The 24,116-nt window shown below is 42.0% G+C and overlaps 1 protein-coding gene across 1 annotated transcript; it reads left to right on the top strand.

Annotated features, from left to right (window-relative positions):
- The first annotated feature begins 1,207 nt into the window (after window positions 1-1,207).
- Window positions 1,208-23,969, top strand: MYL3 (myosin light chain 3). Its single transcript, XM_001367167.4, has 7 exons — window positions 1,208-1,459; window positions 11,736-11,763; window positions 12,604-12,753; window positions 17,821-17,994; window positions 22,085-22,162; window positions 22,534-22,578; window positions 23,281-23,969. The coding sequence occupies exons 1-6, from the start codon at window positions 1,325-1,327 to the stop codon at window positions 22,560-22,562; spliced, it is 594 nt and encodes a 197-aa protein (XP_001367204.1). The 5' UTR covers window positions 1,208-1,324; the 3' UTR covers window positions 22,563-22,578; window positions 23,281-23,969.
- Window positions 23,970-24,116: the final 147 nt, after the last annotated feature.

The raw sequence follows: 24,116 nt of genomic DNA, 5'->3' as shown, positions 1-24,116 counted from the left end.
GGAAAAGAGCAAAAGAGATCAGGTAGCTGCAGCTAGGTCCAGGCTAGAATGAGGTTATGACAGGGGACATAATAAGTTGGAGGTGAGAAGATAGCAAACACAGTAGGGCACTTCACAAACCAAGATGAAGCTAGATAGAAAATTCTTATTTAACACAATGTCTGGTACCTAGCATGAACTTCATAAACGTTTATTGACTTTCAGGAGCTTAGGACAGAGGTTCTTATTATTTCACTTCCCTTACCCTATATCTCTTCATCTTTTATTCTTACTTTTCCATTCTCCTTCCCTCCTTTCTTTTCCTTCCTTCCTCTACTTTCACTCCTCCCTTCTCTGGCCTTTTTTCCCCATTCTCCCTCCATTTTCTATTCTTCCTCCTCTCTTCTCTATCCTTCCTATTCTGTTCTCCTTCCCTCCTCCTTCCTCCTTCCTCTAGCTTCACTCTTCCATTCTTCTTCCTTGCAACTTTTCTAGTCTCTCTTTTCCATTTTCACTCTCTTTTCTTCTCCCTCCTCCAATCTTCCCCCTCCTGCCCTGTTCTCCCTCCCCCATTCTCATACTCCCTTCTTCCTTTATTCTCCCTCCTCTTTATTCCTTTCTCTAGCCTTTTTCCTCCACATTCTATCACTCTCCCTCCTTTGATTCTCCCTTCTCCCTTTTCTAGTCTTTTTCCATTTTACTCCCTCCTTTCTTCTCCCTCCTCCTTGCTCCACTCTCCCTCCTTCTTTGATTCCTCCTCTTCCCTTTTCTAGTCTCCCTTCTTTCTTACTTTCCTTTCTATACCCCCTTTCTATGTACCCTTCCTTTTCCTTCCTCTATTCTCCTTCCACTCTCCTTTCCCCTTCCCCCCTCTTTTTCCTTTGGAGTGGAAAGAGCCAGGTGGCAGAAGAGAAATGTCACTAATCCTCCCCTACATAAGCCAGAAATGGAGAGGCAGAGGGGACCTGTAACCTTCACACTGTGTCTCACCTCCCTCCCCCCTCCCGCCCGCCCCTAACAACCTTCCATTCCTCAGATGTGCCAACTCTGAACAATGCTGTCTACATCAGCTCCAAAATAGCCACTGGCCCCCTGGCTTCTTCTCCTTTTATAGCTGTGTCCCTATTGTAAGGCTCCCCCAACCCCCACAGGGGGGAGGAATGAAGGCTGGGGGGGGCACTAGTGATATGGGGTGGGGCAATTAAGGCTGGAGATAAAGACCCTGATCTAGACCAGAGTCCAGCACTGCACTGCCTTAGCTCCCCTGAGCCTTCCCTTCCTGTGCTCTGCTCTCCCTGGGCTCACTTTCGCACCTCCCCTTTCTTTGCCTCACCAGCCCCTCTCCATGGCTCCCAAGAAGCCTGATCCAAAGAAGGAGGAGGCAAAGGCTGCCCCCAAGGCAGCTCCAGCTCCAGCTCCAGCGCCAGCACCCCAGCCTGAGCCCCCCAAGGAAGTCGAGTTCGATGCCTCCAAGATCAAAGTAGGTTTCTTCCCTAGGTCTCCAGGCTCAGCTCTGGAGGGATTCTGAAATCCAAAGGAGGGATGAAATAGAATGGAGTTAGGCTAGACTTCTGGAAGAGGAGGTTTTACAGAAGAGAGGTTGGGGTGTAAAGACTTGGAGACCAGCAGAGACTGGGAGGGGGGAATCATTGAGGGTATGGCATAAAGGGGACTGCCCAGCTGGAAGAGAGAATGTTAAAAGAGGAGACAAGGAATAGAAATGTGACATGCAGGGCATTTCATTTGTCGAGAAAAGAATACTGAATTTCCAGGTGAGAAATCGGGGTTCAAATCCCAGTTCTACCATCAAATTTCTATGTGACCTTGGGGAAATCACTGAGAATCAGATTTCTTAGCTGTAAAAGAAGGTGAGTAGATTAGGTAATATTTAAGATAAATTTCAGCTTCAAATTCAATGATCTTTCTGTTGTGCCGGCAAAACTTTAAAATGGGATGGCTGGAGCTTTGTTCAAATGTACTGATGTGGGGAGGAGCACCCTTCCTTTCAACAGAGAGCTGTGTGACCCTGGGCAAATCACCTAACTCTGTTTGCCTCAGTTTTCTCATCTGTAAAATGAACTGGAGAAGGAAATGGCAGACTACTCCCATATCTTTGTCAAGAAAATCCCAAATGGGATCACCAAGAGTCAGAAACAACTGAAACAACTGAATGATGATCATAGAATTATAGACATAATGCTAGAAGGAACCTTAGGATCATGGGATCCAATCCCCAAGAGAGATTCAGTGACTTGCCTCAGGCCACCAGGTATAAATAGCAGAATTCGAATTTGGATCTATGTTGTCTAATTCCAAATCTGGTCTTTTCCCATTATGCTACCACCTTCTCAAGCATTCCAAGCACAAGGAGATGGATGGGATGATCTTTAACCCTTGACTACATTCTCTGATCCTAACTCCAGGGGAGATCAGGAACTCTGCCCAGCCTGGGAATTGAGAATTGGCAAGAAAATTAGGAAGTTGGCAACATTTATTTTAGGCATGTGTACCCTGTCCCTCACATGTATTCTCTCCCCCACCAAATCCAAGCTTCCTCCCCACCTCCAGTAACCACAATAGGCAAGAGAGAGACAATTCTACATTAGGAGGATTATATTGAAGGAAACGGGGATATCAAGTCTAGAGAAGCAAAGACTCAGGAAGATGATAACTGCCTTCAAATATTTGAAAGGGATTACATTTGGCCTCAGAGTATAGCAATTAATTGGGAGCACTGAGTGGAAGTGAACAGGGAGGCAGATTTCGACTCCATATAAGAAAAAAATACTTCCTAAAGATGAGAGTGATCCCAAAGGGAAATGGGTTACCTAAAGAATTTGTGAGGGCACCATGCATGTGGGATGTCTTCTCACAGAGGCAAGATAACAAGAATGAGCAGGTGTCAAGGATTATGTAGTTGAGATGAATACTTTAAATAACACATGTCATACTTTTATTGTGGTTCAAGCCTGTGAAATAGTTAAAACAAGTATTTTATGCCCATTTTACAGATCTGATTCTTCTAAGATCATTATTAAGCCTCCTTCCCTTCCCTGTGGTAGGAAATCCCTCCTGGTTTTTAGCTTTAGTCCTAGCGACCCTCAGTGTTTCCTTTTCTCTAGAACAAGAGTTCCTAACCTGGGTTAGGACCTTGTAGGAGAAAGGAAATTATTTTCATTTCAATATAATTATCATGGTGAATACAATTATTTTTACTTCAATGTATCAGTTTCCTTTTGTAATTCTATGTATTCTATTTTACTCATTTAGAAATGATTTTTTTTTCTGAGAAAGGGTTCATAGGTTTTACCAGATTGCTAAAATGGACTATGGTGTGCAAATGGTTAAGAGCCTGTGCTCTAAATGGTTTTACAGCTCTGAATGCTCTAAAAGGACAAGGAAGGTAGGTCCAGGTCCACCCTGGGGATGTGACTTTAGGGCTCTGGCATTCCACATAGCAGCACGGCTGATATTTTAGCATATGGGAGGGGGGGAATGTTTGACTGTGTCCTTGGCTAAGGTTGGTCCCTCTAGCCCCAGGCCCCCCCTCCCCCTCCTTCCCAGCCTTGGTCACCTTCCTGGATGGGGCCTGTCTTGTCCACCCCCTGAAACCTTCTCATTATCCCTTTTCAAAATCCCAGCCCTGGGGGGAAAAAGCTACTTCAAATCACTTGCACTAATGAAAAAGGTGCAAATGATGGATAAATGATATTTAAAATGTGCTTTCAAGTTCCCAAGCTGTTCTATGAATGTGATCTCACTTGAGCTTCCCTGAGAAGTATTATTGGTACTTTACGTCCCATTTTATGAATGGAAAACCAAGGCTCAGAGAGGTGACTTACCCATGGTCACACTGCTAGTAATTGTCAGAAATCTTCCTGAAGTCCAAATCCAGCACTCTATGTACTCCAGGATACTATGGAGGTAATAATAATAACAATGAATAATAATATCACTTATATAGCAGTCATACACACATTCATTTTTCTTCATCTCTATCTCTGTCATCTCTACCTCTTTCTAGGTTCCCATCTCTAAATCTCTGTTTATTGTCTTTATTTCCAGCTCTCCCTTTCTCTCTTTCTCTCCCTCTCTCTCTCTCTCTCTCTCCCTCTCTCTCCCTCCCTCCCTCTCTCTCCTCTCTCCTTCTCTCTCCCTCCCTCTCTTTCTGTCTCCCTCCCTCCCTCTCTCTCTCTCTCTTTCCCTCTCTCTCTCTGTCTCTGTCTTTCTCTCTCCTCTCTCTGTCTCTCTCTGTCTTCTTCTCTCTTTCTGTATTCTCTCTCTGTGTCTCTGTTTCTCTCTCTCTGTCTCTCTGTTTCTCTCTTTCTATATCTCTGTCTCTCTCTCTTTCTGTCTGTCTTTCTGTCTCTTTCTGTCTCTTTCTTTCTGTCTTTCTCTCTCTTTCTGTATCTCTGTCTCTCTTTCTGTCTCTGTCTCTCCCTGCCTTTCTGTCTCTCTCTGTCCCTCTCTTTGTCTTTCTGTCTGTCTCTGTCTCTGTCTGTCTGTCTGTCTCTCTCTCTCTCCCTCTCTCTCTCTCTCTCTCTCTCTCTCTCTCTCTCTCTCTCTCTCTCTCACACACACACACACACACACACATTCACATTTCATGCTGATCTCCATTTCTATAGCTATGATTTAGTACCTCACATTACAATAGAGGTGATCGCAGGATTCTCAAAGATGGTACCAACTCCAGTAGTTCCTCTAAGTCCAGTGATGTATATTGACTGTGAACCAATCTAGCCTTGTTTGCAAAGGGGTATTGGCCAACAGATGAGGTCAGGGAGTACCATGTGGAAGGAGGACTAGATTGCTTCTGCTTGGGTCCAGAGAGCAGAACCTTACAGAACCAATGGGTATAATTCTCGGAGAGGCAGGTTTTAACACTATGTAGGGAAGAGTAAAGTGGGCTTCCCGGGAGGTCACAGACTCCAGCGCAATAGAATTCTTCAAAGGCTTGATGACTACTTATTGGGGTTGATATAAAAGGATGTTTTGTTTAATTCAAATAGAATTTGACCCCAAGTCCCCTGACTCTAGAGCCAGAGCTTACTGCCACAAGTTTTCCTAAATCATTATGGTTCATTAACATTGCCAGTCCTATTCAATAAAACATTTCCCTCCTCTAGATTAGGGGCAGCTAGACAGCACAGTGGACAGAGTGGTGAGCCTGGGGTCAAGAAGATTCATCTTTATGAATTCAAATCTGGCCTCAGACACTTATCAGCTGGGTGACCCTGGGCAAGTCTCTTAAGCCTGTTTGCCTTAGTTTCCCTTATCTACAAAATGAACTGGAGAAGGAAATGACAATGTGACTAAATGGGGTCGCAAAGTTGGACATGATCAAAAAAGACTGAAGAACAATAAACTAAAGATGATCTCTAGGGCTTTGTCATAGCCCCTCCCTGTGTTTCTTTAGACTTTGGAGTTACCTGGAGCAGCCTATTGATTTTTATTTCAATTTCCTTATCTTACTGTACAGAATCTTTGATTTTATACTTATTGGAACTCTTAATTTCTTACCTGGACAGCTAGCTAGATTGGAGTCAAGAAGACTCGAGTTAAAATCATACATCACTCACTTAATAGCTGTGTGATCTTGGGGAAATTATTTAACCTGCCCCAGTTTCTTTATCTTCAAAATAGGATGACAGTAGTGCCTAGCTTCTAGTTTTGTTTTATGGATCAAACCAGATAATATTTGTAAAGTGACTGGTCCATAGTAGGCATTAATAATGGTAGTGATCATCATCCTCATTGTCGTCATCATCTTGCTCTCTCCTTGATGTTTCTCAAACATGGGAAACAACTTTAGAAGAAGAGGAAGAGCCAGCAGCCTGGAAAGTTGGGTTGGGAGAGAGTCCTCGAGAGGCTTGAGTGGGTGTGTGTAGAGTGTTGACAGGTATCCCTGACCTTGGGCAGACAGGGTGTCCGACCCTGACTGTGACAGAGATAAACTGTTCTTCTCCCATGGCCCAATGCCCACATAGCATTATGGGACCACAGACCTAGAGCTGAGAACCTCTCAGGCAATCTAATCTAAACCCTTCCTTTTAAGATCAGGAAAATGAGGCTCAGGAAGGTCTAGGATTGGGGAGATCATTGTCTGAGAGACTCTCTAAGGGGCACTTGGGGACAGCAGCCATGAGTTTGAATCTCATCTCAGGCACTAGCCCTGGGATTATGGGCAAGTTAATGAACTCACCTGTAAAATGGGGGGGGGGAGGGAATGATACTCACACTATTTATCTCTATGACTTGTGAAAAAAATTGCCATGCAAAGCTCAGAGCTCTACGCAGGAGTGAGTTAATATTCTTCTTCTCTTGGAATGCCATGTGCTATGATGGAAAGAGTGACTTAACGGATGACTCAACTATTAACTTGCTATATGACAAATTTATATAGGAACTGACCAGCAAAGAAAGACCATTTAAGACTAGATCAATGACTTATAGTCGGAAGGGATCTTGGAGGTTCTCTATTCTGTCAGACCTGGCTTTTGAACAGATGAGGAAACTGAGGACCAGTTTAATATTAATAATAATTGTACTTCAAAAGAGTGAGGGTTCTACTGGCCCATATCCCAGATTTGCCAGGCCTTAGTAGACTATCTTCATGACCACATCTCGGACTCTTCTGATTAGACTAAACTGACTAGAAAGATTCTATTCCACCCAGGGGAGAGAAGTGATCCACTCAAGGTGGATCTGTATTCTGAGGACTTGGGTTCAAATATGACAAATTGCTTCTCTAATTTGTGTGGAATGGAATTTTTCTGGCCTTTGATGACATTCTACTATCCCTCTGAATGCCTCTAACATTCTCTGATGCTATTCCAATACTCAAGAATTACTTATTAGAGTGGCCCACGAGGCCACTGTGAGCTGACCATGGAGGTTATCACAGCCAAAGTGGGCAACATCACATTGCTTGTGATGTGTCCAAGAATAGACCTGGAATATTTTCCAGACAACAGCCCCTCCTCCTGCCTCAGCCCACCAGGGACCCTAGAATAGGTTGCAGAGGGGCCAAAGGGGCTGAGATAAAAATAAATTGCATGGTTTGTAGATAAGCAGAGTGGAAGGTAGAGATTGACAGGTTCTCAGACGTTCCCTTAGCCTTGAGGGGGCTCATCCTGAGCCCTGGATTGGAAATCAGGAGGCCTCTTACCTTCTTACTCTGAGTCTTATCTTCTGTTAAAAAGGACTGTGGCCTCAGATACTTCCCAGCTGTGTGACCCTGGGCAAGTCACTTAACCCCCACTAGCCTTTACCACTCTTCTGCCTCAGAACCAACACACAGTATTGATTCTAAGACAGAAGGTGAGGGTTTTTTTTTTAATGTTTTGTGTTCATAGACCCAAATTGCATACTTAGAAATACACATCCATATACCCCAATAGTGATGTGCACACACTCTCTCCCCTCTCTCCTTCACTGTCCGTCTCTGTATCCCTCCTTCTTCCTCTTTGTCTTGGCTCTCTCCCTCTCCCTCATTGTGTCTGTGTCTGTGTCTGTCTGTTTCTTTCTCAGATTTTACATGTTTCTCCATCTATCTCTATTTTTTTCCCTCACTCTTTCTGCCTTTCCTGTCTTGATGTCCTTTGTATATTTTTTCTCTTTGTCTTTTTTCCCCACCACTCTAACATTTATTCAGTAATGTGTAGAAACCATTTTTACACCCTTTTTTGGGCATTTTAGAATTCAGATTTTCTCCTCCCTCTCTTCCCCGAGGAGATGAAGAGTCAGTTCCAGGCTCTGCCCCTCCTTTCAGGTCAGATGTATTTCCATATTGCTCATGTCATGACAGAAGACACAGTGGAAATCGCATGAAGGACATGCAGTCGAAGATGGCATGCTTTGATCCTCATGCAGACGTCTTTGGCTGTGGCTCGCTCTCTCTGTCTGGCTCTGTATCTCTATCTCCCATCTCTCTCCCCATCTCTCTCTGTCTCTGTCTCTCCTACACACTCTGTCTCTCTCACCCTCTCACTTCCCCTCCCTCTGCTCTCAGTTTAGACCTGGAACATACGGCTTCCAGTGGGAAATGATGACTTACACCCTGGGCCTGTTTGCGGTTGCCTTCTCTGAGGGAGAAAATAGCATCAAAAGCACCAGCTGCAAGCATGCCCTGATGGGTGCCCAGGCACAGTGGGGCCAGGCAGGCTCCTATCCAGCTCACACCTCATAAATCTCCCCCCCCCCCGTGACCCCCAGAGCGAGGGATCTGGCTGCTTCCACAGCTCTGATGGGGGGGGGCAGCGAGGATTGGGGAGGGAGGAGAGGGACAAATCAGAGAGAGCAGCTGGGGTGACTCTTCCTCTCTTCCCTGGCCAGCCTAGGGAGAGAGGCACGGCCTGGGCAGCTCTAGAAGGCACCCATGCTGTTGAGGATAGAATATTTCCACTCTTCAACTTGGTGTGGTGGGAAAAACATTAGAATACAAAGTCCTAAATTTATTTCTTCTGTCTGCTTCTGTCTGACCTTGCACTGTCTCTTTCCAGACCTCAGTTTCTGCATCTGTTATGTGAAAGGGTTTGACTTGATGGTCTCCAGCGTTCCTGCTATCTCTGACACTTTTTGACTGTAATAATAAGAATGCATTTCTTTTTAAAAAAATTTTTTTAAATCCTTGCCTTCCTGCTTAGCATCAACACTGAATATTGGTTCCAAGGTGGATGAGTGGCAGGGACTAGGCAACTGTGGGTTAAGAACCTTGCCCAGAGATATACAGCTAGGAAGTGTCTGAGGTCAGATTTGAACCCAAGACCTTCCATCTCCAGGCCTGACTCAATCCACTGCTCCCAGATCTCATTTTTATAGTCTTCTTTACAGCCCCTCTGGAAAGATGGTCAGTCTAAGAATCATATTCCTATTTTACAGATCAGGATGTTGAGGCCCCTGAGAGATGAAGTGGTTTGCTAGGAAGTGTGTTAGGTTCCAAATACAGTCAGCCACCTGGGCCAGGGCTCCCCAAGTTAACCTTGCTGCCTCTTTTGAACCCTGGGCAAATTTAGCCCTTAGAAGTTTTCAGTTCAGTAAGGCTTGAAACTGGGGAAACAAGGGAGATTTGGGTTAGATGCGTGAAGGATGCTTGGAAGTCCGGGCTGCACGAGGCTGCCAGGCGTGAAGGAGGGAGGTTGTGGGGAGATGGCTACCGTCCTTGATTTATCTCAGACCTCATTATGCTTATTCACACGAAGTGGCTCTGCCGGCCTGTCTGAGCAGAGAAAAGTGACTGAGAGCCCAGAGCCAATGGCCAGAAATTGGAGTGAAGGATGGGAAGGAAGGAAGTGGATGGAGGGGGCTCACAGGACTCTCGTGTTTCTTCAAAGTTCAGTTCAGTTCTGTGGGTGTTCACATCCAGACCTTCTCTCCAGCTTCTCAGGACTCTTCTACCCTAAAACCCTAAAGTCATAGAATAATAACCAAAAAGAACTTCAGAGAATGTCTAATTGGACCCCTTCATTTTACAGATGAGGGAAATGAGGAAACAGAAGGTGATTTGTCCAAGGCTGTACAGAAAGAAAACAGTAGAGCTGCTATACCTTCATCCACTGTTAAAATGAAATGCTAAAATGGGGTGGGGGGAGATATCCCTCCTCCTCTTAGAGACTTCCTCAGATTGCCCAGGAGCTCAAGGTATCCATGGATTCGAGAGAATTGGGGATAGGGATAGACCCGCTTCTCCTCTCTCCAGCTCTTCCTCCAGTTCCCCAACCCTCCCCCACCCCCAAGAGGCCCTTGTGGCCAGTATGTGACATTCCTATCCATTCATACCTCAGTTTAGAGTTTCCGTGGTGTGGTTGGCATGCCTGTCTGAGACACTGAGCTCCCTGTGAGTGGGGCTGGGTGTGTGTCAGTTGCTGTGGGACAGAGCCAGTGATGACTGAGGGACCTGTCTGAGGGAAGAGCCATGAATGTTTGGGATTCTGCTTCTCTGCTCCCCTTCCCTATCCCATAGCAACACATCATACAGACACTCGGTTTGAATAGGATCATCTTTCTTCTCTTCTTATTGGATGAGACCTGGATTAGTCCTGGGAGTGGGAGTTTGCCCTTGGCATTAGGGAGCAGGAAAGTGAACAGGGCATCAGGAGTTGACCGTTCCTCCAAGTACCAGGGACTCAGATTCTTCCACACTCTCTCCAAAAAAGAGTCCCCAGGATGAAAGTCCAACCCTCGTGGACATACAGCTTCTGGAGAGTTGTCTCATATGTCAGCCAAATGTTTAAAAAACCCCAAACTAAAACACAGTGAAAGAGTCTGGAGGAGATGCACAGTTTCAGAGATGAAAGAGTCTTCCAAAATCATCCAAGGCAGCAAGATACATTCAGTGATGACCAGGGAATTCATCTTACACTCAGAATGATCTGGGTTCAATTTTTCCCTTAGATATTTCTTAGTTTTGTGACAAGTGACACAACCTCTTTGTTTTTTCAGTTTCTTCATCTATAAAATGAGAAATTTCTGTTCTCTTCCACTTCTAATTCTATGATCCTATGGACCCACAACCTAACAAAGATCCCTTTTATAATGAATCAGATTTCACTTGAAGATTATTTACAAGTTGGAGGGGGGCAGGGGTTACCTCCTGAGGCATTCTGGGAGAGCTAATTGTTAGGAATTTTTCCTTATATTGAACTGAAATCTGCTTCTCAGCAATAACCATTTTTTATTCTTAGTCCTGTCCTCTAGAACCAAACTGAACAAGATTAATCCTTTTTTTCACCTGAAAATTTTTCAAAGGCTTGAAGACAAGGATCACATGTCCCCCTAGGTCTTCTCTACTCTATACTAAATATTCCCAGTTCCTTCAAACAGTTTTCAGAAGGCATGAGAGGTCCCTGGTTACTCTTCTCTGAATGTTCATCATTCACTTAACAATATTTTATTAAAATGCTTGATAATGTTCTCAAGGGGCAGGAAGGTAGCACAGTGGATAAGAGAGCCAGGCCTGGAGATAGGAGGTTCTAGCTCCAAATCTGTCCTCAGACATTTCCTAGCTGCGTGACCCTGGGCAAGTAAGTTAAACATGATTACTTAGCTCTAACCATGCTTCTGTCTTAGAATCAATATTTAGAACTGTGGGAGTAGAAACACAGAAGAAAAACAGCTGCTTGATCACATGGGGAGATGGGGAGATGACTGGGGATGTAGACTCTAAATGATCACTCTAGTGAAAATATCAATAATATGGAAATAGGTCTTGATCAATGACATGGAAAACCCAGTGGAATTGCTCATTGGCTATGGGAGGGAGGTGGGAAAAGGGAAAAAAAAGATCATGAATCATGGAACCATGGAAAAATATTCTAAATTAATCAATTAAATAAAAATTTTCAAATAAAAAGAAAGAATCAATACTTAGTACCAATTCTAAGACAGAAGGTAAGGGCTTAAAAAATGTTTCCCAATGTTGTACAACCTATATCACATTACCTGCCTTTTTGGGAAGGGGAAAGGTAGGAGGGAAGGGGGAAAAAAGAATGAGATATAAATTTTTGGACATAGTTAATGAAAAAATTTGTTTCTCTTGGATAAGCATATTTTTATACTTTATTACATATTTAAAACAAATAATATCATATTATATTATATTCATACATATAAAGGTAAATAAATAAAAAAGAACTTTCAAGGCATTTTTCTTTCAGGTTGGTGTCAAGGGCTAGGTTTCTTCATTGGGCTTTGTTGAGAGGGTTTTTGAGAGTCCACGGCAGTAATTAGAACTTTTCCTCTGGTTTCTATTTCAGATTGAGTTCACTCCAGAGCAAATAGAAGGTGAGTAGCTTTGGGTCACTACCCCTTTATGCATTACTCAGATCATTAGTCAATAGGCTAATTGCTCGACCCTTCTGGGGTGTCCAATTATATGTTAGGCATTAATGCCAGAGAGACTACAACCCCTATCTTCTGGAAGCCCCTAGACTGAGGAGGAGACAAAGTCTCTGCTCTTAAGGAATCCTTCATTTGAGGGAGGAAAGGCACAATTTTTGCCCTTTGGGATCTTCTAGAGTGAGAGAAAAACATAGTTCCTGCCTTCAGAGAATTCCCATTCTTACATGAAAAATACAGCTTTTTAGATGCCTTCCTTCTTCACTCCTTCATCTGCCATATGAGGTGAAAGACACTGTCCTCACCTCTTTCAGAAGTTGTACAAAACTAATTGTTAGGGGGCAGCTGGGTAGCTCAGTGGATTGAGAACCAGGTCTAGAAATGGGAGGTCCTAGGTTCAAATCTGGCCTCAGACACTTCCCAGCTGTGTGACCCTGGGCAAGTCACTTGACCCCCATTGCCTAGCCTTTACCACTCTTCTGCCTTGGAGCCAATACACAGTATTGACTCCAAGACGGAAGGTAAGGGTTTAAAAAAAACAAAACAAAACAAAAAAACCCAATAGTTACATATAATTGGGAAAATAAATGTTTTTAAAAAGAAAGGAAAAAAGCTATATAAAACTAACTATAATTAGATTCAAAATTAATAGTTGCTCCAGAATGATGGGTTTGGGGGAAAGTTTAGGACAAAAACTTAGAGAACATTCCATCCTGGCTTGTTCTGTGTTTTGAGCACCTCATGTGTCATCATCCTTATCTGATATTTCTCCCTCATTCTTACCAGAGTTCAAGGAAGCCTTTTCCCTATTTGATCGGACCCCCAAGTCAGAGATGAAAATCACATATGGGCAGTGTGGGGATGTGATGAGAGCACTGGGTCAGAACCCAACCCAGGCTGAGGTTCTTCGAGTGCTGGGGAGACCCAAACAGGAAGGTAAGTGACCTTAGACTTACCTACAGGGGAAGAAAGCAACTACCCAAGGAATTCAATGTGAGAGGTATTTTTACCAAGCCCTACCTGCATCCCAATCTATCTCTTTGTTCAGAGGTGTTTGCACAGCAAAGAATCCAGGGCAGTTGAGCTGTTGGAATGGGGAAACAGCAGCTATTGACAATAGTCCCATGGTAGCTACCAGTCTCCTATACCAGGGCTGCCTGTAGCCAGCTCATATAAGCAAGGTGAAAGGCTGTCCTTGGAAATCAGTCCTCTTGATGAGAATCTTATATCTTTAAAGAAGAGAGATAGGGACACTCTTTTTACTGTAGAGCAGAAGGTAAGATGCACTTGGAAGTCTTTTTCCACAGGCTTATTTGAGTGATGATGGATGACCTTGAGGATCTTGTGTAGCCAGCACAGCAATGAGCACCAAAGGGATTGGTGGCAGTGAAACTTTGTCACCAAACCAAGGATAGCCCTGTTTCGAATACCCATTAAGCTTTTCAGCCTACCTTGGGTTTGTAGGGAGGTGATTAGGTTGATGTCTATGTCTGAGATAAGGGGAGCCTAATGATCTGCTACTGTCTCTCCTCTTTGTGCCAGAATTCTCATTAAGGGCATTACTCTAGATTAGCAGTACACTTGTCCTCAGAAAGTACATGTCAGATTATGGAGAACCTTGAATGTTAAGCAAAGGAGCCCAAATTTTATTCAAAAGTCAATAGAATGCTTATTTATATGGGTGTATGATTTGGGGTTTTGGTTTTAAAAGACTACTTTATTACAAAAATTATTAACATGGAAATAGGTTTTGAGTGATAATATATGTATAACCTAGTGAAATTGCTTGTCAACTCCAGGATGGAAGAGGGAAGAGGGGAGGGAGACAACAAGAATCATGTAGCTATGGAAAATTTTAAAATTAAATTAAATTTAAAAAAAGTCAATAGAGATTGTGTAGCTAGGTGGCTCAGTAGGTTGAAAGCCAGGCCTAGAGATGGGAGGTCCTGGGTTCAAACCTGGCCTCAGATACTTCCCCCCTGTGTGACTCTAGGCAAGTCACTTAACCTCCATTGCTTAGCCTTTACCACTCTTCTGCCTTATTGATTTTTCTAAGACATAAGGTAAGGGTTAAAAAAACAGTGATAAGGAATAAAGGAGTTGTTTTAAGCAGAGACATCTTACATGATTGGTTCTAACCATGAGAAACAGAATAGAAATAGAAAAGTATTTATTAGGTTTTACTATATACTGGGTACTATGCAAAACTCTTGAGTATACAAGAAAAAATTGAGACAGCCCCCAACTTCTAGGAGCTGTAACAATTAAATTAGTTTTTCTACTAAAAGTATTATATTTTATGAGGTTTATTAAAGATTATTAGAATTAAGAAATAAAGCAATACAAAATAAGAAAAGCACATGCAACCTACATCTTGCCTGCCTGGTAGAGAGACACATGAACCTATAAGTGGAAGCAGAGCACAAGTAGGTGGTACAGTCAGTTTAAATACCCATTTTGTTCTCGGCCCAGGTGGGTATCTCCAATGAGATTTTTGGGGAATTCTGGGAACTACCAAGGATTTCTGGGAATTGAAGTCCAGGGTCCAAATCTTCATTTTTACACCCCCCCCCCATTTGATTGTATTGGGAAAAGTTTCCTCAAAAGGATCATGAAAATATAATCAACTTAAAGATGACAATAATTTGAGAATAAGAGGAAAAGAACAAAACCAATAATTGCTAGACGCATTGACAAAAAGCCAGTTAGGCGGCAGTCCCCTTTGGCATGAAAGTATACATACAAATAAATGTTCAATCAACCACACCCTTCATTCTTGATCTTCTCATGCAGCTTGTGGTCTGGAAACATCTTCATGGTGTCTTCTTCAAACAGTTCAGTTTCTGTATTTGGAAAGGTAGCATGTTTCTTAACCTAAAATTCTTCTCAAAAAGAATTTAAACTTTGCAATTTAAAATAATAATATTTTTACATTCCCCTGTGAAGAGGGTGATTGAAAAACACAGGGATCATTTAGGGATGCATGGCTGGGTTATGAGGTATATGAATCAATTGGCAAGAGAAATTAAAAAGACATCAGAAAAATCCAAATTAAAAAAACAATTTCTGGATGAAATATAGACTATCAAAGTTTTATGTGTAAAAATTCCAAGCAAAGGAAAAATAAATCTATAACAGGTCCTTGAATCAGGGCCCAATTAAAATGATATAAGCAAGTAAACATTTACCCAGTCAGTAGCCAGGACTACAGAAAGTTTGCCACACTATGAAAGACAGAATAGGGACTAGATTATAGAAGCCAAGTAGGAGCCAAGTTTGGGATACTCGTCTGTAAGTATTTTCACAAAGAGTGTGGATACAAGGAAGGCCTACATCTTAACATATGTTAAGTTAAGTCAAGTCCTTTGTATTGGTTTAGAAGTGCATCAATTCTGCCTGGATTGATTTCTTTGTCCCTGTGCAATGGCTCTTTTGTATATCTTGTCCTGGAATCAGACAGAATCATTAAGCCAAGTCCCATAATTTATTTTAAACAATTAGTGGCATCATTTTTATAGTCTCAAGCTTTTGGGGCATGCATTGACATTATAGCAAATGTATTTTAAACTTATATTACTGCAAAATCAAAAATGTTAAAGAAAATCTTAATAATGGTGATGTGCTTCAATTATATAAAAAGGAGAAGAAAAATAAAAAAACTGAAATAGTATATTGCACATGCAAGAAAAATATAATAAAAGAGTTTTAAAATTCAAAATGTAGCTTATAATCATTGATGGATATTTGTCACAATTTTTACAAATGTAGCAAATATTTCAACCTTGGTAAACATATTTAAACAAAGTGAAACTTATTTTGGGTTTTGAATGTCATCAAGAAATCTAGATATCATTACAAAAATGTGGCAGAGGAGTCTAGGAAAAACCCAAACCCCTGTACTGTTGATGTTGGATAAAGTGAGTTGAAGGTGTAAATGAGAGATGCTCCACTTTTGGGGGGCCATCCAGGGGTACTATATGCCCTGGGATTAACTTCCCAGCTTCCATTCACATTTTTCTAAATGTGGGAGTTGGGGATTATAATTGTATTTCACTTCAGCTACTAAAATGGGCCTTACCTCCTGCTAGGGGCAGGCAAAATTATCAATCAGAGTTGTAGAAAAAAAATTTCTAAAAATCATGTCTAAAGAACCCTTAAAATCAATTTGAGATATTTAGTTCATTAAACTTTTTCCAAAGTTTGTTATATAATTGTAGCCATTTTTCTGATGGAGTCCATCTATCCTCTATGTAACAATTTACAAAGTCAAAAATAGAAAAGCTGTTTTTATATGGGCTTACTCAATAATGTTTGTTCAGCACAGTTATAGAGGAAAAGCAACAAAATTTAATAGTAGTCAAAACCCAGTACATTAAAATGATTCAGCGTAACAGAATAGTATTGAATGCAGTAATATATGAACTTATAATCACAAAGTTAAAACTTAAAACAATCAGCAAAATGCAATCGAATACAGAGATTTCTATAAAACATTGGAGTCCGAAAAGCCTTAAAAATATAACCTCCAGTCTCTTTCAAGTTCCTTGGGTTTTTATCCATTTAGATGCCTATTGTCAGAAGGCAGAAGACTGGTAAGGGGTAGGCAATGGGGGTTAAATGACCTGCCCAGCACCACACTGCCAGGAAGTGTCTGAGGCCATATTTCAACCTAGGACCTCCTGCCTCTAGGCCTGGCTCTCAGTTCATTGAGCCACTGAGCTGCTTCCCCATAGTGAGGATGTTTTAGGAATCTCAATTTGGGCCAAAGAATTGCAGGGAGTTGAAATTCTCTCCTGACTCCCAGGTGAGCTAAGTGAAAGAATCAATACAGTCAAAAGATATCCTTTTAAAGTAGCCATGCTTTTAAGATCCTGTTTGGAAAAATCTCTTCCTTCTCCTCTTTCTCCCCCTCTATCCCCTGCCCCTTGCCATGTGGAGGCTAATCGTAGCCTAAAGAAAAATCACCCCCGTTTTTTACTAGCTGATTTTTGATCCTGAAGAAATTGGGTCTGCTACCAGCAGCCTGGGTCCTGGGCCTGGGCCTGGGGCTATGAGCCATCTGGGTCGGAGGCCAGAGTTGCTGCAGCAGGTATCAGCTGGGCCAGGTGAATGAGAGAGACCAGGAGCAGGAGCCGCTAGGGTGGGTAGGGCCGGGATCAAGTGTGCACAATTCTGGGTCTGGATTGCAGGCAGGAGCAAGATGAGTCAAGGGGCTTGCTAAAAAGCCTTGGAGAAACATGGCTTAGAAATCATTATCTAGGCTATCTTTTTTTTTTGAGAGGTTTTTTTTTCCCCATTTGGTCGCCACAACTATTAAAATTAAAATTAGTTTTTCTACTAAAAGTATTATATTTTATGAGGTTTATTAAAGATTATTAGAATGAAGAAACAAAGAAATACAAAATAAGAAAAGCACGTGCAATCTACATCTTGCCTGCCTGGTAGAGAGACACGTGAGCCTATAAGTGGAAGCAGAGCTCAAGTAGGTGGTACAGGCAGTTTAAATACCCATTTTGTTCTCTGCCCAGGTGGGTATCAATAGTGAGATTTTTGGGAAATTCTGGGAACTACCAAGGACTTCTGGGAATTGAAGTTTGGGGTTCAAATCTCCATGTTTACAGAGCACATATTCTAACTAGGGGACACAACACCTAAAGGAAGGCTCATGTTCATGTTTGGTTCATGGCAGATGGAAAAACTAGGTAGGCCTTAAATTCTGGCAAGGAAAGTCCTTGGACAGATATCAAGGCCCCAAGGATCTTGGTAAACAAAGGCCAGGCAGATAGATCAAGAAAATGATAGATTCGAGGGTAAGTGAAGTCATTTGACCTACTTCTCTGGAGGACATCCTGATATATTTTCCCCTAATTCATCTATTCCCCCATGAGAGTACCTTACTCCTTCTGAAGTAGGTCTGGGTCACGGATGTGTGTGTGTATGTGTTCATATGCTCTTGCGAATATTTGCTCTTAACTTCCCCATCTCCCTTCTCTGTCCCCACAGAACTCAATTCCAAAATGATGGATTTTGAAACCTTCTTGCCAATGTTGCAGCATATTGCCAAGTGCAAGGACACTGGCACATATGAAGATTTTGTAGAGGGGTTGAGAGTCTTTGATAAGGAAGGCAATGGAACTGTCATGGGGGCTGAGCTGCGCCATGTGCTGGCCACCCTAGGTAAGTCTCTACCTACCTACTGCCCCATGAGTCCCTTGAGATGGCTTGGAGGAACACGGTTAGATACTGTAGGCTGGGAAGCAGCATGAGGCAAAGACTTGAATCTCCTTAGGACTGTACCTGTTATTCCCATTATTATGCCAGCATCCTCTCACCTCTAACACAGAGATCCCCTAGGGGAGAGGAAAGACCTTTAGAAGGTATTGTCAAAGACACTGTTTTCTCTGACTTTGTGGTACAGAGGAGTTTCAGCTAATCTTTATGGTGTCTTCTGTGCCCCCCCCCCAAAGACTTTGGACAGCATAATAATAATAGCTAGTATTTGCATAGTATTTTATTCATTGACCCTCCCAACAATTCTGAGAAGTAGGTGCTGTTATGATCCCCATTTTACTGAAAGGAAAACTTGGACTGAGGTTAAATGAATTGCCTGGCATCATAGAACTAGTGTCTGAAGCAGGATTTGAACTCAAGTCTTCCTAACTTCAGCTCCAATAGAAGGGACATTTTTCTTTTCTTGCTTTGGATTAAGTAGATGTCAATGGAAACAATCAATGAACAAACATTACTAAGTGCCCACTCTGTGCCCAGGAAGTGTGCTTTACATTATGGAAAACATATAAAGGAGTGATAATGAAGGTGGAACTGGGGGTGGATTGGTAAGATATATAGGACACGGTTTTAAATTTAATCTGTATTATTTATTTAGTGCCATACCAATGGAACTCCCAAAAAATTTCTTTACTGATTTAGAAAAAAACATAACAAAGTTCATTTGGAATAACAAAAGATCAAGGATATCCAGGGAAATAATGAAAACAAAAAAACCACATATGATGGGGGCCTTGCAGTCCCAGACCTTAAACTATATTACAAAGCAGCAGTCATCAAAACAATTTGGTACTGGCTAAGAGACAGAAAGGAGGATCAGTGGAATAGAGTGGGGGAAAGCGACCTCAGCAAGACAGTCTATGACAAATCCAAAGACCCCAGCTTTTGGGACAAAAATCCACTATTCGATAAAAACTGCTGGGAAAATTGAAAGACAGTGTGGGAGAGATTAGGAATTGATCAACACCTCACACCCTACACCAAGATAAATTCAAAATGGGTGAGTGACTTAAACATAAAGAAGGAAACTATAAGTAAATTGGGTAAACACAGAATAGTATACATGTCAGACCTTTGGGAGGGGAAAGACTTTAAAACCAAGCAAGACATAGAAAGAATCACAAAATGTAAAATAAATAATTTTGACTACATCAAATTAAAAAGCTTTTGTACAAACAAAACCAATGTAACTAAAATCAGAAGGGAAACAACAAATTGGGGAAAAAAATCTTCATAAAAACCTCTGACAAAGGTTTAATTACTCAAAGTTATAAAGAGCTAAATCAATTGTACAAAAAACCAAGCCATTCTCCAATTGATAAATGGGCAAGGGACATGGATAGGCAGTTCTCAGATAAAGAAATCAAAACTATTAATAAGCACATGAAAAAGTGTTCTAAATCTCTTATAATCAGAGAGATGCAAATCAAAACAACTCTGAGGTATCACCTCACACCTAGCAGATTGGCTAACATAACAGCTATGGAAAGTAATGAATGCTGGAGGGGATGTGGCAAAGTAGGGACATTAATTCATTGCTGGTGGAGCTGTGAATTGATCCAACCATTCTGGAGGGCAATTTGGAACTATGCCCAAAGGGCGACAAAAGAATGTCTACCCTTTGATCCAGCCATAGCACTGCTGGGCTTGTACCCCAAAGAGATAATGGCCAAAAAGACTTGTACAAAAATATTCATAGCTGCGCTCTTTGTGGTGGCCAAAAACTGGAAAGCGAGGGGATGCCCATCAATTGGGGAATGGCTGAACAAACTGTGGTATATGTTGGTGATGGAATACTATTGTGCAAAAAGGAATAATAAAGTGGAGGAATTCCATGGAGACTGGAATGACCTCCAGGAAGTGATGCAGAGCGAGAGGAGCAGAACCAGGAGAACATTGTACACACTGTGGTATAATCGAACGTAATGGACTTCTCCATTAGTGGCGGTGTAATGTCCCTGAACAATCTGCAGGGATCTAGGAGAAAAAACACTATTCATAAGCAGAGGACAAACTGTGGGAGTAGAAACACCGAGGAAAAGCAACTGCCTGACTACAGCGGTTGAGGGGACAGGTCAGAGGAGAGACTCTAAACGAACACTCTAATGCAAATATTAACAACATGGCAATGGGTTCGAATCAAGAACACATGTGATACCCAGTGGAATCATGCGTCGGCTACGGGGGGTGGGGGGGAGGAAAAGAAAATGATCTTTGTCTTCAATGAATAATGCATGGAAATGATCAAATAAAATATTATAAAATTAAAAAAAACTAGGGATAATTAAAAAAATAAGTAAATTTAATCTGTATTATCAACATTTCCATCACTTTCATAAGCCCAGATAATCAATAAAGGAATAAATCAAGTCCTAATTGATAGCATTTATTTATTTCTGAGGTATAAATGCTCATATTGAAAATTTAACAATCTACTTTCCTATTTGACCTTGAATTGAACTCACTAATCAGTCCACTTCATGTTCTAGGTGCTGAGGCTACAAAGACAAAAATGAAACAATTCTTACCCTCAAGGAGCTTATTTTCTATAAGGAGAAAAACACATACATGTATATAAAACAATAATAGTAACAATAATATCATGTATTTATATAATGATTTCCAAAAAATTCTTACCTTTTGTCTTAAAATCAATACTAAGTGAGGACAGCTAGGTAGCTCAGTAGATACAATAGGCCTGGAGACAGAGGAAGTCCTGGGTTCAAATCTGGTCTCAGATACTTCCTAACTGTGTGAACCTGGGAAACCTCCATTATTTAGCCCTTACTGATCTTCTACCTTGGAAACAATACTTAGTATCATTTTTTAAAAAAACATTGTCTTCTGGTTTAGAATCAATACTGTATATTGATTCTAAGGAAGAAGAATTTGGTAAGGTCTAGGCAATGGGGGGTTAAGAGACTTGCTCAAGGTCACACAACTAGGAAGTGCCTGTGGTCAGATTTGAACATAAGATCTCTTGTGTCCAGGCCTGGATCTCTATCCACCAAACCACTTAGCTGCCCCCCAACCCCCATACTACTTTTAAGTTGTGCAAAATACTTTAAAAAATATTGTTTCATTTGATTCCTCTCTGTTAGGTAGGTGCTATTATTAGAAATGAGGAAATGGCAAACCATTTCAGCATCTCTGCCAAGAAAACCTCAAAATGGGGTCATGAGCAGTTGGACACTATTGAAAAACAAACATTATTATCTCCATTTTACAAATGAGGAAATTGAGGCAAGCAGAAATTTAACTTTGCATGGGTTTTCACAATCTAGGAAATATTCTGAAGCAGGATTGAAACAACTGGTTGCCATAGAAATACAGCTAATAGGGGAGGGAAAGGTAGGGAAAGGAACTATGAACATCAAGAAAGGCCTCTCTTAGGAAGGAGGTGGCACTGAAGGTGAGCACAGGCTTCTAAAAGGCAGAGGTGAGGATGGAGCATGCTTTAAATATGGAGGCTAGAAAGATGAATGGTGAGGTAGAAAAAATATTGGAGTTGGAGGTAGAGGGCCTCAGTTCAAGTTTCCCAATGTGTGACCAACCTCTAGAGAAGGAATCTAAGGTTGGTTGAATGAGAAATCCTATTGAATCATTGTTCTAGAGCTTGAAGGGACTTCAAAGACTAGCTAGTCCAATCTCCACTTTAAAGATGAGAAACCAGAGGTCCAGAGAGGTTAAATCATTTGCTTAAGGACACACAGTGATTTGAACCCAAGCCTTCTGTCTTTGGAGCCAGTGTGCTTCCTACTGAATCACACTGCCATCCAAAGTTCCTGTCTAGCTCTAAATCTATGACTCTGATCCTTTGAATGGATGAAGCCTCTTGAGATCCTTTCCAGCCAGAGAATATCTGGGCAGTGCCAGCCATAGGACCTCTGGTTACAAGCAGATCCTCAGTCCCTTCCTACCTGTCACTAGTAGAGAGAGAACCATATGTGACTCCAACCAACATTTTAAACCCTTCTAGGTGAGAGACTGACTGAAGATGAGGTGGAGAAACTGATGGCTGGACAGGAAGACGCCAATGGCTGCATCAACTATGAAGGTGAGAAACAGCGGCAGTCAGGGAGGCTCTTCCCAAGGACTGAGGGGTGTGTATTCCAGCAAACCCTTGCCCTGGGGACCTGATCCTGAAGAGGAGAAGAGATTCTATAAGCAAGTGACAAAATCCTGGGTCTCATGGGCTGGCTTCTTGCAAATTAGGGCTTGCCAAGGGTGTCCAAGGAATTCCTACCTGTCATTTCCCCACAGACTTGGTCTGAGGGGGAGAAGAGTCTCATTTTCCCCACCTCCATCCTACCTACCCTCATCCTACATCAGTGAGTGATAAGGGAGACAGGCACACCAACGTGCATCTCTCATACACTCATACCCACATACACATTAATCTATTCTCCATCTTTGTCTTCTTTCTAGCATTTGTGAAACATATCATGGCTAGCTGAGATCTGAGTTCTTCAGGTGAGATTTCCCCCTCCCTTTTTACCTTTTCAGAAATGGACTGGGAGAAGTCAGGACTTCTTTGGAGTTACTGGGGAGAGGACCATATATTTGGACTTCAATGATTTTCCTTTTTAAGAGCCTAGAGAAGGAAGGAGAGAAAGGAAGAAATGACAAAAAGGAAGAAGGAAAGGAGAAAAATGAAGTAATAAAGGAAAGGAGGGAAGGAAGAGAAAGAAAGAGAGAGAAAAGGAAGGAAGAAAGGAAGGAAAATAAAGAAAAAAGGAGATAAAGAATGAGAAACTAGTCCATAAGTATTTATTAAGTATCTACTATATTCTAGGCACTGTGCTAAGTGCTAGGGATATGTTTTTAAGGCAAAAGACAATAAAAGAGAGAAAGGAAGAAAGGAAAGAATAAAGAAGGAAATGGAAGGAAGGAAGAGTGAGAAGAAGAAAGAAAAACAAGTAAAGCTGGGTGTCCTGGTTCCTGAATTCTTCAAGCCTGGGATGTGGAGAGCAGGTGTCCCTTAACTTTGTTAGTTGACACAGGAATAACTGTGGGGACTGTATTGTGTCCATCCTGTAGTTTGAGTTAGTTTTCCTAGTATTAAATTGAGGAGGCTTCTAAGGGTGTTATCAACAAAGCTCCCAGGCCAGCTTTCTGCCCTTTGGCTCCGAGGAACCTTGCTATTTTGTAATTCATGAATAATTTTTCTTTCAGGAAGCCCTGATAGAGGGCCTGATGGGGATGATTCTTCAGTCAGTTCCCTGAAGTGGTGTGGAATGCTCATTTGGATGAAGGCTGGGTGGTTTGTGGTGGGAGGGCCAGGAAAGAAGAGGCTGGCTGTCCACGGGATGGATTCCATTTTGTGGATCGAGACAAGGGAAGTGCAATTCTCAAGGGGGCACTCACTAGGGTGAAATACTTGATTGCCCTCTTTGAGAATTGCAGTGATAAAATGGTGGCTTCTATGGAGAAGGCGGAGAGTGGGACATCACAGAGAAAGGAAAAAGATGTTTCCTAAACAACTGGAACCAAGTGGCCTTTGCCTTCTTGTCCATCTCACAAAGACACACAGACACACACACAGAGGCCACTTCATTGACACATACATTTGCCCCAGGAATTGGGGTAGGGTCATGGTGTCTTAGGAGTCTAATCTAGTGATATGAGCTCCAGAACCCTGCCCTCCTTTCTCAGTTCATTTTCCTTTTCACATAATATATTCAAGTCCACCTCCAATGTCTCTCTTATACCTTGGGGGAAGTGTTCTTGTGCCCTTAGGGATATGTTCCTCAGGGAAGAGACCAGGGAACAAGGCCCCAGGGTCCTCTGTCCACTTCTACCTTTTGGTGCTACCTTCATCCTTCTGACTGCTGACCCCCATTAAAGGGCTTCCTTCTCATTCATTTTAGTTGTCTTGTTTTCCTTGAACCAGGGAACCTCAATTCCTTCCTCTTTGCACACACCCCCAAAAAACCCATTTTGGGAGCTAGCACCTTCAAACCTCCTTCTCTGGACCATTCTAGGTAATGGACCACTAATATGATACATTC

The sequence above is a fragment of the Monodelphis domestica genome, chromosome 7, assembly GCF_027887165.1.
Source record: "Monodelphis domestica isolate mMonDom1 chromosome 7, mMonDom1.pri, whole genome shotgun sequence".
Taxonomy (NCBI): domain Eukaryota; kingdom Metazoa; phylum Chordata; class Mammalia; order Didelphimorphia; family Didelphidae; genus Monodelphis; species Monodelphis domestica.
This window is presented reverse-complemented; position numbering and strand designations above follow the sequence as displayed.

Coding starts and splice junctions, on each gene's coding strand:
- MYL3 (XM_001367167.4), top strand. CDS start 1,325: ATGGCTCCCAAGAAGCCTGATCCAAAGAAGGAGGAGGCAAAGGCTGCC. Junction 1,460..11,735: donor TCGATGCCTCCAAGATCAAA/GTAGGTTTCTTC, acceptor TTTCTATTTCAG/ATTGAGTTCACTCCAGAGCA. Junction 11,764..12,603: donor CACTCCAGAGCAAATAGAAG/GTGAGTAGCTTT, acceptor CATTCTTACCAG/AGTTCAAGGAAGCCTTTTCC.